Source organism: Pteronotus mesoamericanus, unplaced genomic scaffold (genome assembly GCF_021234165.1).
Source record: "Pteronotus mesoamericanus isolate MK-2021 breed Mesoamerican mustached bat unplaced genomic scaffold, CSHL_Meso_final contig_317, whole genome shotgun sequence".
In the NCBI taxonomy this organism is placed as follows: Eukaryota; Metazoa; Chordata; class Mammalia; order Chiroptera; family Mormoopidae; genus Pteronotus; species Pteronotus mesoamericanus.
The window spans coordinates 3,044,876-3,061,322 of NW_026555133.1; the positions used below are offsets into that span (position 1 = coordinate 3,044,876).

Genomic DNA, 16,447 nt, shown 5'->3' on the forward strand with positions numbered 1-16,447 from the left:
GCAAATAGACCTGTTTTCGCTTTTGTCCTCTCATGGAATGTTCTCACCTTATCACCCTCTATTTACAGTCTATTCTTTAGGTCCTAATTTATTTTTCATCTCTCTCCAAGAAGCCTGTTTTTGCAGCAAGAAGTACTCTGTCCCCCTTCTGAAGTCTCTGCTCTTAACCCTTTGGTTCTTAGGGGCACATCATGTTCTATCTTAAATTACAGCTGACGTCAAGTCCTTCCTACCGACCATAAAGAAGCTGGGGTCGGTATTCTTTTTTGCCCTTTTTTAACAGTCTCCATAGTGCTCCCAACTGTACCACATACAGAGCATGCAACTGGTAGATAATATACACACTTACAGTTTTTAAAAAATAGTTTGATAATTGTATATGTTATTTAAGCATTTACAAATACTGTTGGACAAAATCCAAACGTACTACCAAACTGCCAAAGAAGTCCACGGCACGAACAAGCTTTAAAACTCATTCACAAGCCTGAAGTCCTCTCCGGAGCCCTCTCTTACAGCTTCCTCATATTTTGCTGTCCTGCTTTTTCTTCTTGTTTGATTTTCTTCCGTTGGGTCCACTTCCTATTCCTGCTCCCCAGGGTCTAGCCCAAAGCTCAGTCCTTCATGCACAACTAGATCCTGTTTCATACTTGCTCCCTTAATAAATCTCACCTACCTTCATGACTCATTCAAACACTGCCTCAGTGATGACTCTCAAATATGCCTCTCCTAATCTTTTTTCCTCCAACTTCAATCCTACATCTTAAACTACCTGCTGCTTAGCAACCAGAATAGCATGCCATCAGGGGCAGACTCCATGGGTTCAAATCCCAGCTTTGGTCACAGACTAATAGTGTGGTCATGGGTAAATTATTTAACACCTCTTGCTTCAGTTGCTTGAAATATGGGGGTGATGACAACAGTATCTACCGCGTTATAATGATTAAGAGAGTTAACACATGTAAAGCACTTGACACACACATATAATTTTTGAATGAATAAAATGAGAAGGAATAAAAAAGAGGTTCACTGTCTAAGCTGCAGAGTGTGACAGAAAATGTTAATAATTTACGTTTTAAATAACTAACTTTATACAAAGGAAAGAGAAGAAAGTTCAATTTAGAATCTATGTGAAAGGGGCCCTTATATACTCAAAGATCTGAAAAACACCAGCACAAACCTAGCTGCCTCACGCTCAATGGCACCTGTCACTTGACTGTCCTCTTCAGTACCCTCCTGCTGGACAGACTGCTCTTTGGCGGCATCTCTGGGGCTGGATTTCACCTTGAGCCACGCAGCACTGCAAGACACAGGAAAGTGTATCTCTGCAATCATTCACTGCGCATCCAATGAGTCACTGAAAGGTGCCAGCTCGGGGAAGATGAAAGCATTAAATGCATGGTCATCTCCAGCACACCCGCCCTAAAATGGAAGCTGAATGTGAAGAAGAGTGAGATCCTTCAGGATTCAGGCTCAGTACTAAAGGAGGAAAGTTCTCCTTTTGCTTCATAGAAGCAATCACTAATTCAAATGAAAAAAAAAAAGTCAATTACAGAATAATGGATAAACTTCAAAACAACCCTGTTATAATATATGGATTTGGGTCACTAATGACATTCCATATTACCAAGTGCCTCCGCGCCTTTCTAAGGCCTAATACAGCTCCCTGAGCCCGGGAGCCTCACCCCCTCCCTCCCCTCCCTCGCCCACCACACACAGATCCTAGAAGGCAGTCCCCTGTATATTCGGTTGCAATGTAAACTTCAACTAATTGATGTTTACGAACTGAATCCACATCCCTATACTAACATATATAAAAATAGAGAATTCAGAGGAAATAAAAATAAAAAAGCCCATTATGAAAGCAGGAGACCTGTTATCAGTCCCTGCTCTGCTACATAAGCAGGCATTAGATTCTCTAGACATTGTTTCTTCAACTTTAAATTAAGGGTTGATGGATAAAGCAAAATCGTTCATTCAGAATCACTCAGTCTTAAAGGGAATCCATTCCACCAGGCTTCTTCCCCATGCCTGCCAGCCTCCCGGAAGGCAGGCGCCGAAGGTCCCCTAACTTCTCCCTCCTCTGCTCCCCATGTAACTGCGTTTTGCTGCCTTCTCTTTACTGCCCTGCCTCCTGGTCCTTCCCATTCAATGCCCCAAAGACCACTCCGCCTGACCAGACCTGGTGCCCCCGGAGGACAAGGCCTTCTCTCTGGCTCTGTGCTACGGTGGCTTCTCACTCTTCGTGTACTGTGGGCGGGGGTGACAGAGCAATAATGTCAGCACTACCCTGACTGTCCCCTGCAATCAGAACAGTGTCTGTGAGATTTGTATGGTTTTATAAGTCATTATAAGTCATTAAATTGAATGAGAATTACTTCAATATAGTCATTCTTTCAGTAAAGATTTATTGAGTGCCTACTAGGGTTTACTAAGTGTCAGGCGCTGTGCTAGACACTGACGCTCAGATTCAGGGAAGGCATAGCTCCTGACCTCAAATAACTGGTATCTACTGGTGAAGGGTTGAGAGAGGAAAGCCTATGACCCTCCATACAAGGACACATGTCCGTAAGGTGTTGGGTGGCCCATGGAAGTTACATTACCCATAAGCAGGTAAGAAAAAGGAACCAACAGGCTTTTCGACAAAAATTTCTTATGTATTACTCATCCTAATAAGCTTCTCTCCTTAGTGGGAATTAAGGCTGCTGCTTTATTTGCTCTAAACAACAAGTCACTTTTGGCCTGTAGAGGAAAAATAAAATGACATACCTAAACAGTCCCTTGAATTTTTACATACCATTTAGGAGATGCTGGTGGGGACGTGGGATTTGGAGGTATCCAGGGAGCCCTACTGTCTTTCACAGGCTGTTGGTTTATTTTTAATCTGGATGAAACCGTTGTCTGTTGCAACCTGCTTTTGCTGTGAGATTGGGTTGGTCTACTTTTCTCAGCTTTGTGAAGTCCCTGCGAGAGAGAAATATGAATTATAAAGCCAAGTGGATGCCAGAGAAACTCTGTCTCACTGACGCTTCAAGGGCCTCCGTGCCCCTCCTGCACAAACCTACCCAAGAGGCACTGCGGTGGGAATTGGAGGAGGGTGGAAGCTACGCTGAAACAATGCTGGTGGGCGAAGCGGGGGGAGGGAAAATCAGAATCCCTTGCTGTGCAATCTCGTATATATTATACATAAAATATGTTTATATGTTTTCCTAATTAAACAAACAAAAAAAAGGGAGGTTAATCTTTAAAACATTCTTGGTGAAAAGAGTCAATTTCTCTGACTCTCATCTTCCTCCTGTAAAACAGGAGATAATTTATTCACAAGTTTCCAGAAGATTAAATGGGCTAATACAGGAAGAGTATCATGACGAAGGAATACGCCATCTCAATAGAAAGATTCGGGCTATAGCAAAACATTGTAGAACATGAGGCTGCCTCTGGAGAAGAGCACCGAGCTGAATCCACACAGGCTCAACTCTGACTTCCCGATGATACCCCATAAGCATCTGTTTGGCAGGGAATAAAGATGTGACCCAAATCCATGATCTATCACTAACCGGCCTAACTCCCTTTCCTGGGTCACCTGGTAGCACACAGGTTTGTGACAAGCCTCTGGACAGCACCATCAAATGGCAGTACCCACAGCAAGGGAATTCAGACTAGGAGGTGGTCTTCTGGCCAGCTCTCCCCTGATAGGGCCTTAAGTTAAATTTTAAGCAGAAGCTTAAAATGTAACATAGTTCCAAGCCAGGTGGCTTCCGAAGCCGTATTAGAAAGTACTCACCCTAGGATGATTTTTATTACTGAGTAGTTATGATATATCATCAAATCTTAATCCCCTCAATTTTACACTTTAAAATCAGAAGTAGAAAAAACATGGAATTTTAAAATGGCCTGCCTGATTAGGACCATGGTATCAAATAAGTTAGGATTTTAGCAAACCAGGACAAGAATGGCCTGTCCTAGCAACGATATTAAAAATTGCTATTTTTGTTGAAAAATCGAAACAACCTAGAGCTAAGCTAAATCAGCGTAATTTAAACAGTTGGACTCAAGTGCTCTGGCATCAAATGTCTGAGAACTCAAGCTACTAAGAGGTAGAGCCTGGATTTGAGCTCTCAGATCCGCCTACATGCTGTACTTGCTGTACATTTCATACTTGCTGTAGTCTTGCCGGTGCCGGAGCATCTTTCTTCCTAAGTGGCCCATGTTCAGTCACAGGCCTTTTCCCCGGTGCTTTGGTTTTGGCCAGGGCTAAGGCCTCTTCTCTGAGGCTTGCACTTTGGCCTGGAAGAGATGGAGCTTCTTCGGGAAGGATATCTGCATCTGCTGCATCAAGCTCAGTCTCCAACCTCTGGGTCACTGGAAGCTCTTTATCAGGTTCGTACTTATCTATATGGAAGATTTCAAAAGGACAAAGAGAAAAATGTTATTCAGGCCAAGTGGGAGAGAATGATCATCTACAGACAGAGACGCTCCAAGGACCCGCCCTGGCCCTGTCACAGACGAGGTGTTTTGCCGCCGGCGTTACTCCTCATCCTGTCACCCACACTGCACTGCTGCAGGAAGGAGCCCCAGTGTCATGGCTGACTCCCTGGACCTCCCCTCCCACGCTTCCTCCTCACCTGGTCCCTCTGACCCGAACTCTAAAATCTCTCGCAGTTATCTCTGCCCTTCCTTCCCTTCCATGACCACCCAAGGTCAGGCTTGCAAACCCTGTGACTAACCGCAGCATCTCCTAACTGGCCCCTGCTTTACCTTCAATCGCACCTGCACTTGGCTACCGAAATGGGTTCTCCTACAATGCAAGTATTTAAATGCCACTTCTCGAAACCTTTGGTAGCTCCTAATTTGATAGAGAATAGAGTCTGAACTCCATACATGACATTCAACCTGCAACGGGAAAGGAAATCAAACTGCTCTTTTTGAAGATGATATGCTTTCTATACAGAAAATCAAGAGACTCTACAGACAAGCAATTACAATTAAGAAGAGAGTTTAGCAAGGTTTCTGGATTAAAAAAAAGAAAAACTTAGCAAAAAAACCCAATGTCATTCCCACACATCAAAATAACTAGAGAAAATAGAAAAAATCCTATTAACAGTGGCAACACAAACTGTATGGCACTTAGGAAGAAATCTAATGAAAGATATACAAGACTTTTACAGAAAAAATTCAAAGGTATTTTTAAAGGACATGAAAGAAAGAACATATGGATAAATTACTTTCATGAATGAAAAGAATACTGTCAAGATGTCGATTCTCCCTAAAGTAATCCATAATTTTCAATGCAAATTCAATTAAAATCCCAACAGATTTTGTGTATGTGTGTGTGTGGATCTAAACAGGCTGACCCCAATATTCCTACGAAGAGTAAAACCCTAAGATAGCCCAAATAATTGTGAAGAACAATAACCCAGTGTGGAGGGGACAGGAGTGGGAGTCTTATTCTATCAGTGTTCATAATGAAGCTGAAATAATCAAGGCAGTGTGGGAGGGAAGCAGGAACAGGCAGAAACCAGTAGAGCAAAAGGGGTAGGACAAAGGGAGCATAAAAATGAGTTAAGTATGAACTGTGTTCTTTAGTGCCGAGACTATTCATACCCATAAGCAACAAAATAAAATGGTGTCCTGACTCACACCGGACAGCTCTTAAAATTCTAAATGGAACAAAGACCTAAATGTGAAAGGAAAACTTGAAAGCTTCTAGAAGAAAATATAGGAAGAATATGATTATGATATCAGGACAGAAAAGGCTTTCTTAAACTCAAATGTAATGTTAACATATTTAAATTTAATTATACTACGCTGCAATTTTCTTTTGGGGAAACAAAAAAAAAACAAACCACCATAAAGTCAACAGACAAGCCACAGTCTGGCAGTAGAGATCTGTAATACAAATAATTAACATAGGATTAATATGCAGACTATATAAAGAATATCCACAAATCTATAAGAAAAATAAATAATCCAGTAGACAAATAGACAAAGGATAGAAACTAGCAATTTAGAGAGAAAAGCTGAACTGTCAATAAAAATATGAAAAGATGATCACCAGTAATCAGAGAAATCCAAATTAAAACAGAGACACCATCCATTTCCCACTCACCAGATTGTGGGGAAAGTTTTAATGTTAAATGCCAAATATAAACAAGGATGTAGAAAAGCAAGGACTCTCAACAAGCTACTAGTGCAGGAGCACACCGGCCCCACTGCTTGGGGGAGCAACTTGACTGCTCTAGTGAATTCGAAGATTCGCCTACACGGCAAACCAGCAGTTTCACCTCTAGGTACACACTCAGCCTAGAGGAACTCGCACGTGTGTGCACAGGAAGACAGGAGCAAGGATACACGCTTTGTTATTGTTTAGAAAAGCAAAAGATTGGAAACAACCCAAATATCCATCAGTAAGAGCTGAAAATAAACTATGGTTTATTCATACACGGGAAACCTATACAACTGCTAGATTAATGAAATAGAATTCATGTATTGATATGAAAAAGTCGTACACACACAGATGGGGGAAAAGCAAACTGCAGAGTGATACTTACTATAAGATATCACTTACATGAAATGTATATCATATGAAGTACTTGGTATTGTTGATACATAGCAGAACAAGTATAAAAACAGAACAGGTCCGTATTATAATAAGAATAATACAAGTAACCTCTGGTGAGGGAGGGAAGGACAGAGGGCTATAGTATGGGGAGAGGAATATAAAAGAAACAGCTGTACCTGACATATTTTCTTTTTAAAATAATTCAGAAGCAAATAAAGCAAAACTGTTCAAATTTGGTAAAATCTAGGTAGTGGATACACAGGTGGTTACTATTTTCACTCTTTTTCTGTATGTTTTAAATAGATCCTAATAAAAGGAAAACTATATTCGAACTACTTTAACAGCAGTAGGCCAGGAGCCAGATTCAGATACCCCCTGCATCACTTTGTTAATCTGACAGTTTCTAAGGCCATGGAAGTTGCCCAGCAAGGAAATAAACATTGGAAGGAAAGGCTGCTATGATTAAATCCTTGGTCTGTAATTTATAATTAACCCTCAGAGTTTACATACTGCAAGGCAAGTCAGATCCCTAGGTCCTGAGGCCTTTTCAATTATGATTTGCATAAATCAACATGTAAATGCAGGAACAGTTGCAGGGGCAGCTGAGTTTGAGGAAGGGCTTGGCTGGTAGTGGGGAGGGAGCCGTCATCCTTGCATCTGGTAAGTTATACCAATGCAATCAGCTGTTGCAATAACATTTCAGAAGCCACTAAAGAACTGCACCAGGCAACAATTACCTACATCACAAGGTCTAATCCGGCTCACACATAGGAGTATATCCCAGCCGCAAAGGACAGGGGGAGGTCTTCCACCCAAGTCGCTCCCTACAACTTACTTTCTGAGGGGGAGGGGAGGGGAAGAGAAGATCTTAGGAAGTCAGAATGAAGGAATTTAGTGACATCTAAAACAAACAGAAAATGGAACCTTCTGAAATCCAGATCATAAGGGCAAGAAGAAAAACACAAATAAAATAAATAAAAATAAGAGCGTTGCCACATCCTCCCCATGAGTAAATGTATTACATTTGCAAAGTGGCTAACTTTAACAGCACGACGATTTGTATTATGGATGATAACAATGGTTATTATTACCTCTTACCTCTGCACAACACCTTTTCATGTGTAACATAATTCACATTGAGCCTCACCATGCCCCAGGGCAGGCAGGACAACGGCTACTGTAATTTTCAGGTGAAGAAGTAACAGTTAAGTGTTTTTACTCAAGGTCACGAAGTCTGCAGTCCAGGGCGAGGGTCATTCATTCTGCCTGGTCAGGGAGTGCAGAACTGTTCCATATAAATACATTCTCCAGGTTACTGAAAACTGCCTGCTTCTCCATGACCACAAAGCTTCATCATTTTAAAAACTGACAAGCTCATTTTTAAATGGCTAGCAAAGATTTGCTTTCTGTTAGAATATGCCTAACAAAATCTAACCTTTTGAGATTATTATTATGAACTAAAATCAACACCTTACATTTTTATAGCAATGAGTAATTAATTTGCTACTTAGAACAACTAAGTCACATAAGGGAAGGACTATTATCCCCATTCTACAGATGAAAATACTGAGGTTCTGAGAGATTAAGCCATCAGCCTGGGGTCCCAAAGTGGCAGACCCGGGACTAGAAGAGAGGTCTTTTTTGTCAACATTTCTCCCATGGTCGGCTGTCTCCCGGCTTTCCCACCTTTGTTCCCATGGAGAGTTTTAGATTAGCAGGTTTTCCATCCTCTCTTTCTGAAGCTGGTCCTAATTTTTCACTAATCAGTTATGGGAACCTTTAATCTTTTAGCTCATTTAGGAAATACATTTCTGTGTGCAGGTCTGGAAAGCTCTCTCCATTTCCTCCAGAGTATCGTAAATGAGCCCCCAACACCCAGAACTCAAGCTACTGGGATTTGCTGCTCAGAAGCATTTTCTTATTCAATTACACTTCCCTCAATCTCTCACTTAAGTGCCTAACTATGTGTTAGACACTGAGCTGGTCAGAAAGGATATCATGGCAAACAGACTTGACACTTGTCCTGAAGGGAAAAGGCTGGAAAAGGCAGATGCTCTATTAGCTCTAACTGCCTACAATGAAGAGAATATCACATTATGTGAATACATATCTAATAATAATCCAGTAAATTAGTTTTTGTTACATTCATGTTAGAGATGATGTATTAGGTTACTAGAATTCCACACAATTAGTGGCAGATTGAGAAATAAATCAAATGAAAACCAAACTTTTACATAACTTCCAAATCAGTAGGGAAAAAATGGAACAAGAAAAACTTTATTAATACAATAAATTACAACAAAGGAAAATGAAAACACTAGCAAATGAAAAACATAAAATAAGATAGAAAAAAGTTCAAATGTATTAGTCTCAGTAAATGTAAGTCGGTTAAATATAGAACTACACAACAGAGTTAAAAACACCAACAATAAACTATTTACAAGGAACTTTCTTAAAATAAAACATCAAAGGAAGACAGAATATAAAGGAATGGAAAATGTTATTCTAAGTAAATGCCAAGCAAGTGAGGTACATGAAACAATATTAATACCAAATAAAACAGAATCCAAAGTGAACGAATGACATTAAAAAAGACAAAGAGAAATATTTAATAATGACAACATATGAAATCAACCTAAAAGATTTAACAGCTAGGAATTCTTATGCATCTAACTGCACAATTTCAAAATACACAAAACAAAAATGAATAAAAATACAATAAGAAACTAAGGAAGTTTCATGTATCAGAAGAGACTTTAATGTACCTTCATATCAGTCATCTACAGATAGTAAATAAAACCGGAAAAGTAAAGAAGAAAAAGAAATAAAAATTGAAAAGGAGGAAATAAACCAATAGTTATTTATAGATGATATGATTATATACATAGCAAAATACAAATAATCTACAGATAAGTTATTAGAAATAAATCAGCTTAGCAACGTTGCTGGATACAAGAGCAATGGAGAAAATTAATTGTGTATCTATGTATCAGCAATATACATTAGACATTAAAATTTTAAAGAGATATCATTTACAAGAGAATTGAAAATAGCAATACCAGGGAAGAAATCTAATAAAAGATGAACAAAATCATACACACATGCACAATAAATTACTGGGAATATTTAAAGACAATCTAAATAAGTATAGAGATGTATCCTGTTTGTGGACTGGGAAATTCAATATTATAAAGATATCAATTTCTCATCAAAATCCCATGGGTTGGTCTTTATAGTTGTTTTCCAGGGAATGTGGGAGGGTGGTTTGGTAGAAATTGACAAATTCTGATTCTAAAATTTCTGTGGCTGTAGCCATTGTGGCTCAGTTGGTTGGAGCATCATCCCATACATCAAAACGTTAGGGGTTCAATTCCCAGTCAGGGCACATAGCTAGGTTGCAGGTTCCACCACCAATTTGGCATGAATGGGATGTTTCTGTCTCACATCCATGTCTCTCTCTCTCTCTCAAATCAATAAACATATTTTAAAAAATAAAATAAAATTACACGGAAATACTAAAGGTCAAGATTAGCCAAGACATTCTGGAAGAAGAGTAGGTAGCAAAGCTATTCTACTGGCTATCAAGACTTAGAATAACTAAAGTGGCGTACACCAGCCTAAGAACCATTATTAGATCAGTGGAAGAGAACAGGGGGCCAAGACATCGGCCCATATATGAGTAGGCAGTTACTTTATGCCACTACATGTCACTACATGCAACTTTGTGGGGGGAAAAGATCAATCCTTTCAACAAATAATGCTACCTCAACTGCATATCCAGTGGGAAGAAAATGAAACTTTTTTCTAAGAATTAATGTAGAAAATGCCTTCTTAATTTTGGCATAGGGAAAAGCTTCTTAAACAGGATACAAAAAAAGATACAGAAACAAAAATACAGGAAAAGATGGTAACATTAGACAGAAGTGAAATTAAGAATTCTGTTCACCAAATGACACCGCAACATTTAAAGGCAAGCCACGTCTTATTTCTATGAAGATATTTACAATACAGATAACTGAGAAAGGCTGCATATGCAGAACAGTCCTACAAAGAACTCTTATAAATCAGTAAACAAGGAAGCAGAGAAAGGAAAGAAGGAAGAGAAAAATAGAAAGCGAAAGACAAAGAGTGAGAAGGACAGGGAGGGGAGAGTGGGCAAGAGACTTGAACTCGAATTTCACAGAAGACACATACATGGCCTATAACTATATGATGAAGTACTCAGACCATTACTCATCCTGAAAATGTGAATTAAAACCACAATGATAGCCTTACACATCAACCAGGAAGCTAAAATTTAAAAAAACTAGTAACAACAAATGCAGACAAGGATGTGTAGTAACTGTTCTCATACACAGTCAGTTGGAATGGAAAATGATAAAACTACTTTGAAAAAAATTTTCATCTGCTAGTATGAATAAGTATATAACCTATGATGTAACAACAATCATCTCCTGAAATACAAGAGAAATACATGCACACAGGTACTAAGAGACATAAAAGTACAATCACAGCAGTTTTCTTTATAATCATCCAAATCTGAAAAAACTCAATAATTAAAACAATAGAATACATTTTAAAATTGCGATATATTCATACAACAGAATACAGCAATGAACATAAACAAGTAAGAGCCACACAGACTGCAGGGATGGGTCTCACCAAGTGCTTGTGAAAGAAGCCGGTCCCTAGAGAATACCTACTCTACAATTCTATTTCTTACAAAGTTCTGAACCAGGCAGAACCGAAGCAAGGCATTAACAATCAGAATAAAAGTTAATTCGGGGGAGGAGGCAGGGGACAGAGACTGGAAGAAGAGGGCGCAGGGGAATTTCTCAGTGCTGGTGATGTTCTGTTTTTGACTTGTGTAGTGATTACTGACATTTGTTTTCTGATAATCAATTTAGTTTGAATTTACTTTGTGTGTACTCTTCTATGTGTATATTCTACTTTAAATAAAAAAGGAAAACTAGTTTACTGGATTTGTCCATATTCTTATATAAACAGCACATTAAAAAAATTCAGTATTAAAAACTTTAAACTATTTTAAAACACTATCAACTATTCTAAAACCTATCAGTTTAAGAAAAGACGAGGAAAAGAAACTCTCTTAGCAGAACAGGGACAGACAAAAATTTCCTTAACTTCATGCACAGATTTGCCAAAACCCCAAAGTAAGCTCAAATATAAAGAAGAATTCCAAGAGCATCCAAGATGGCAGCAGGTAGGGGGAACCTACACTCACCTTCCCGAGGACCAAACCGGAATAACAACTAACTTATAGAACAATCAACTGAATAACCAACTGAAGACTGGCTGAACAGAAAGTCCTATAACCAAGGATTTACAGAAGAGGCCACATTGAGACTGGTAGGAAGGGTGGAACTGCAAAAAGGACTGGCCTGGCACGCTAGCGCAGCAGTTGAGAATCTGGAGGGGTATCTCAGCTGCTAAAGTCTCCCATGAAGAGTGAGGGGTCTTAACCCCATATTGGGCCCCCCAGCCCAGAGCACCAGTAGGGAAGATGACCCCACATTCCATCTGGCTGTGAAAATCAGCGGGGATTCCATCAGCCAGGGAGAGGAAATCCAGGCACCCTCTTAAAGGGCCAGCAGACAAACTTTTGTCCATGGCCCCTCACCCTGGGCTCTGGTGAAGCGAGGGCAGATGAGAATGAACTGAAGTTGTGCAAAGACACACAGAGTTGTGTGGCTTCCGTGAGATGGGTGAAGGGGTAGCTTCCAAAGTCCCTCGGCTGAGTCCCTCTCCCACACTGCCCACAGATGCCATCTTTCCTGAGTCTCCACTCCCCTCCCTGTGGCTTCGTCCTGGGGGAATGCATTAGCCCCACCCTCCCTGTGGCCCCACCTGCTGAGCTCACACCTTGTGGAGCGGGCAGCTGGCTGCAGGCAGGCGGCCTGGCCAACGGTGCGACTTTCTTGAGGGGCTCATAAGGAGGTCCAAGCAGACCCACGGGTGGAAGAGACACACAGAGACAGACTGAGTTGCGTGGCTCTAGGGCGAGGGCCCCTTTTCCCTCACACACCTGACCAGCACCCCTTTCCCGTGCACAGCCCTCCCTCGGCTCAGCCAAATCTTGATCTGTTTTAGCCTGATGAACTCTGCTGACCTCACCCTGATGACTCCCTGAGACTCTGCCACACCACAAAGGTCCATAGGCACCAGTCAGTCATCAGCTTACTCTTGATAAGTGGCCTCAAACCCAGCAATGGCATTGAGTTTGATTCTGTATCAACCTGGTGAACACCATACACCCCTACTTGGTGACTGAGAACCTACCTCATGCACCATGTATACCGCTAGAGGCTCTTTCAGTGACTGAGCCTAAGAGGCAGTCTGCAGGCAGAAGAGGCTCTTAGGGTGCCTTGGGCCTTCTGCTGGCCTGCCTGCGGGCTTGGTGCTGGTAGAAGCCGGCCACGGGGCACGACTTGGCGCCTCTCACACATACGCAGGCCCCCAGTAGAGGCAGCCACAACTGTGGATCACTTTGTGGCCCTAAACAGGTTGCCCAAGGCTAGTCACAGTCAGCATCTGACGTTGACCTGCAGCAGAGTCCCTCCCAAGGGACCCTAACCAACATACCTGGTGCCAGGCTTCAGACCATATCAGATCATGGCCCAGATAGCTCCACAGGTGGCACACCCGAAGGCAGACTTTGGCAGGCGCCAGACCCTGCTGGGGGAGTCAGCCCCTGCACAGAGCAGTTTGTATACTGTCTTTGGGGTCAATCCTCATAGTCAGCCAGCCTGAGGGTGGGTCAGCCCCACCCACAGACAACCCAACAGCAATCAAGGCTCAATTATAATAGGAGTGTTCATATAACCCACACAAAGGATATTCCTGGACCACCCAGCTCAGGTGATCAGGGAGACTGTGCTACACCACTGAGCCCCACAGAACACCTACTACATAAGGCCACCATATCAAGATGGGGAGACATAGTAAATCTACCTTATATACAGAAACAAATACAGAAAGGCAGCCAAAATTGGGAGACAACGAAACATGCCCCAAAGAAAAGAAAAGAAAAATCCCCAAGAAAAATAAAGAAAAGCTAAATAAAATGGAGGCAAGCACTCTACCAGATACAGAGTAAAAAATAGTTATAGGGATGCTCAAGGAACTTAGAGGAAGAATGAGTGAACTCAGTGAGAACCTCAACAAATAAACAGTAAGCATAAAAAAGGACATAGAAACTATAAAAAAGAACCAGTCAGAAATGAAGAATACAATATCTGAAATGAAGAAAACACTGGAAGGAATAAACAGTAGGCTAGATAAAGCAGAGGATCAAATCAACGATTTGGAAGACATGGTAACAGAAAATATCTAATCAGAGCAACAAAAAGAAAAAAGAATTTAAAAAAATGATAGTCTAAGGTACCTCTAAGACAACATCAAGTATAACAACATCCACATCATAAGGTTACCGGGGGCGGGGGGGGGTGTTGGGGGAGTGGAGAGAGAGAGAGAGATTGAGAACTCATTTGGAGAAATAATGACTGAAAACTTCACTAACCTGATAAAGGAAATAGATACACAAGTCCAGAATGCACAGAGAGTTGCAAACAAGATAAACCCGAAGAAGCCCACACCAAAACACCAAAGGTTAAAGACAAAGAATCTTAAAAGTAGCAAGAGAAAGACAGTAAGTTACCTACAAGGGAGCTCCTGTAAGACTGTCAGTCGATTTCTCAACAGAAACATTTCATGCCAGAAAGGACTGGCACAAAATATTCAAAGTGATGTAAAGTAGGGACTTACACCCAAGACAATTCTACCCAGCTAAGTTATCATTTAGAATGGAAGAGCAGGTAAGGTGCTTCCCAGACAAGAAAAAGCTATAAGGGGTTTATTACCACCAATCCAGTACTACAAGAAATGTTACAGGAACTTCCTTAGAAAGAAGAACACACTTACGAAGAATAAAATGGTGATAAATACATACCTATCGATAATCACTTTAAATGTAAATGGAATACACATTCCATTCAAAAGACATAGTGTAGCTGAAAATAACACAAAAAGACCCATATATATGTTGTCTATAAGAGACTCACCTCAGAACAAAAGACATACACAGACTGAAAGTAAAGGATGGAAAAAGATACTTCATGCAAATGGAAACAAAAAAAGCTGGGGCAGCAATACTTACATCGGACAAAATAGACTTTAAAACAAAGGGTATAATTAGAGACAAAGAAGGACATTATATAACTATAAGGGGAATCATCCAACAAGAGGACATAACCCTTGTAAACATGTATGCACCCAACATAGGAGCACCTAAACATATAAAGCCAACACTGACGGACATAAAGGGAGAGACTGACAGTGATACAGCCGCAGGAGGGGATGCTTACACCCCACTGAGATCAGTGGGTAGATCTTCCAGGCAGAAAATCAACAAAGAAAGAGCGGCCTTAAATGACTCACTAGACCAGATGGACTGGTATTTTCATAGCATTTCAACCTAAAACAGCAGAATATACATTCTTTTCAAGAGCACGTGGAACATTTTCCAGGATAGATATGTTAGGACAAAAAACAAGTCAATAAATTGAAGAAGACTGAAATCATATCAAGCATCTTCTCTGACCACAATGGTATCAGACCACAAACCAATTACAAAGGGAAAAAAAAAACTTTAAAAACACACAAACACACGGAAACTAAATAATATCTTACTAAACAATGAATGGTTTAACAATGAAATCAAGTAGGATTCAAAGAAACTTTGAGACAAACGAAAATGAAAACACAACGACCCAAAATCTATGGGACACAATGAAAGTAGTCCTAAAAGGGAAATTCCTAGCGATGCAGGCACACTTCAAGAAACAAGAAAAACCTAGAATAAACAATCTAACTTTACATCTAAAGGAACTAGAAAAAGAATAACAATCAAAGCCCAAAGTGAGTAGAAGGAAGGACTAAATATCAGAGCAAAAATAAACAAAATACAGTCTAAAAAAAATATTAAAGATCAATAAAATCAAGAGCTAGTTCACTGCAAAGATAAAAGATTGATAAACCTTTAACTAGTCTCATCAAGAAATTAAGAGGACCCAAATAAATAAAATCAGAAATGAAAGAGAAGAACTGATACCACAAAAATAGAAAGGATTATAAGAAAACATTATGAATTATATGCCAACAAATTAGATAATCAGGAACAAATGGATAAAGTCCTCTAAACATAAAATCTTCCAAAACTGAATTAAGAAGTAACAGAAGATATGAACAGACAAATTGCAACCAATAAAATTGAAGCAGGAATCAAAAAACTGCCAACGAACAAAAATCCTGGACCGGATGGCTTCACAGGTGAATTTTACCAAATATTCAAAGAAGAACTAACATCTACGCTGCTCAAACAATTCCAAGAAATTCAAGAGGAGAAAAGAATCCCAAGCTCATTTTATACCACAAAGAAAATTATAGGCCAAAATCCCTGATGTACATACACAAAAATCAACAAAGTATTAGCAAACCAAATTTAGCAACACCTTGAAAAGATCATACACCATGATCAAGTGGAATTTATTCCTGAAATGAAAGGTTGGTATAATATCCACAGATCAAGTAACGAGACATATCACATAAACAAAATGAAGGATAATAATCACAGGATAATATCAACAGATGCAGAAAAAGCACTTGACAAAATCCAGCAACATTTATGATAAATCTCCCAGCAAAGTGGGAATACTGTGAGCATACCTCAACATAATTAAGGCCGTATATGACAAACACAGAGTGAGTATCATACTCAACCAGGAAAAACTAAGAGTGTTCCCCTTAAGACCAGGAACAAGACAGGGATGTCCACTTTCCTCACTCTTATTTAACACAGTACTGAAGTCC

The 16,447-nt window shown here is 40.1% G+C and overlaps 1 protein-coding gene across 1 annotated transcript in view; it reads right to left on the reverse strand.

Moving 5' to 3' along the window:
- Window positions 1-16,447, reverse strand: part of KIAA0753 (KIAA0753 ortholog) — a 58,615-nt gene that overhangs the window by 23,307 nt on the left and 18,861 nt on the right. Inside the window, exons 8-10 of the mRNA XM_054575853.1 lie at window positions 4,157-4,389; window positions 2,795-2,961; window positions 1,178-1,297 (exon numbers count right to left, since the gene is read on the reverse strand). Coding sequence (XP_054431828.1) covers window positions 1,178-1,297; window positions 2,795-2,961; window positions 4,157-4,389 — 520 coding nt within the window. The remainder of the gene's footprint in view (window positions 1-1,177; window positions 1,298-2,794; window positions 2,962-4,156; window positions 4,390-16,447) is intronic.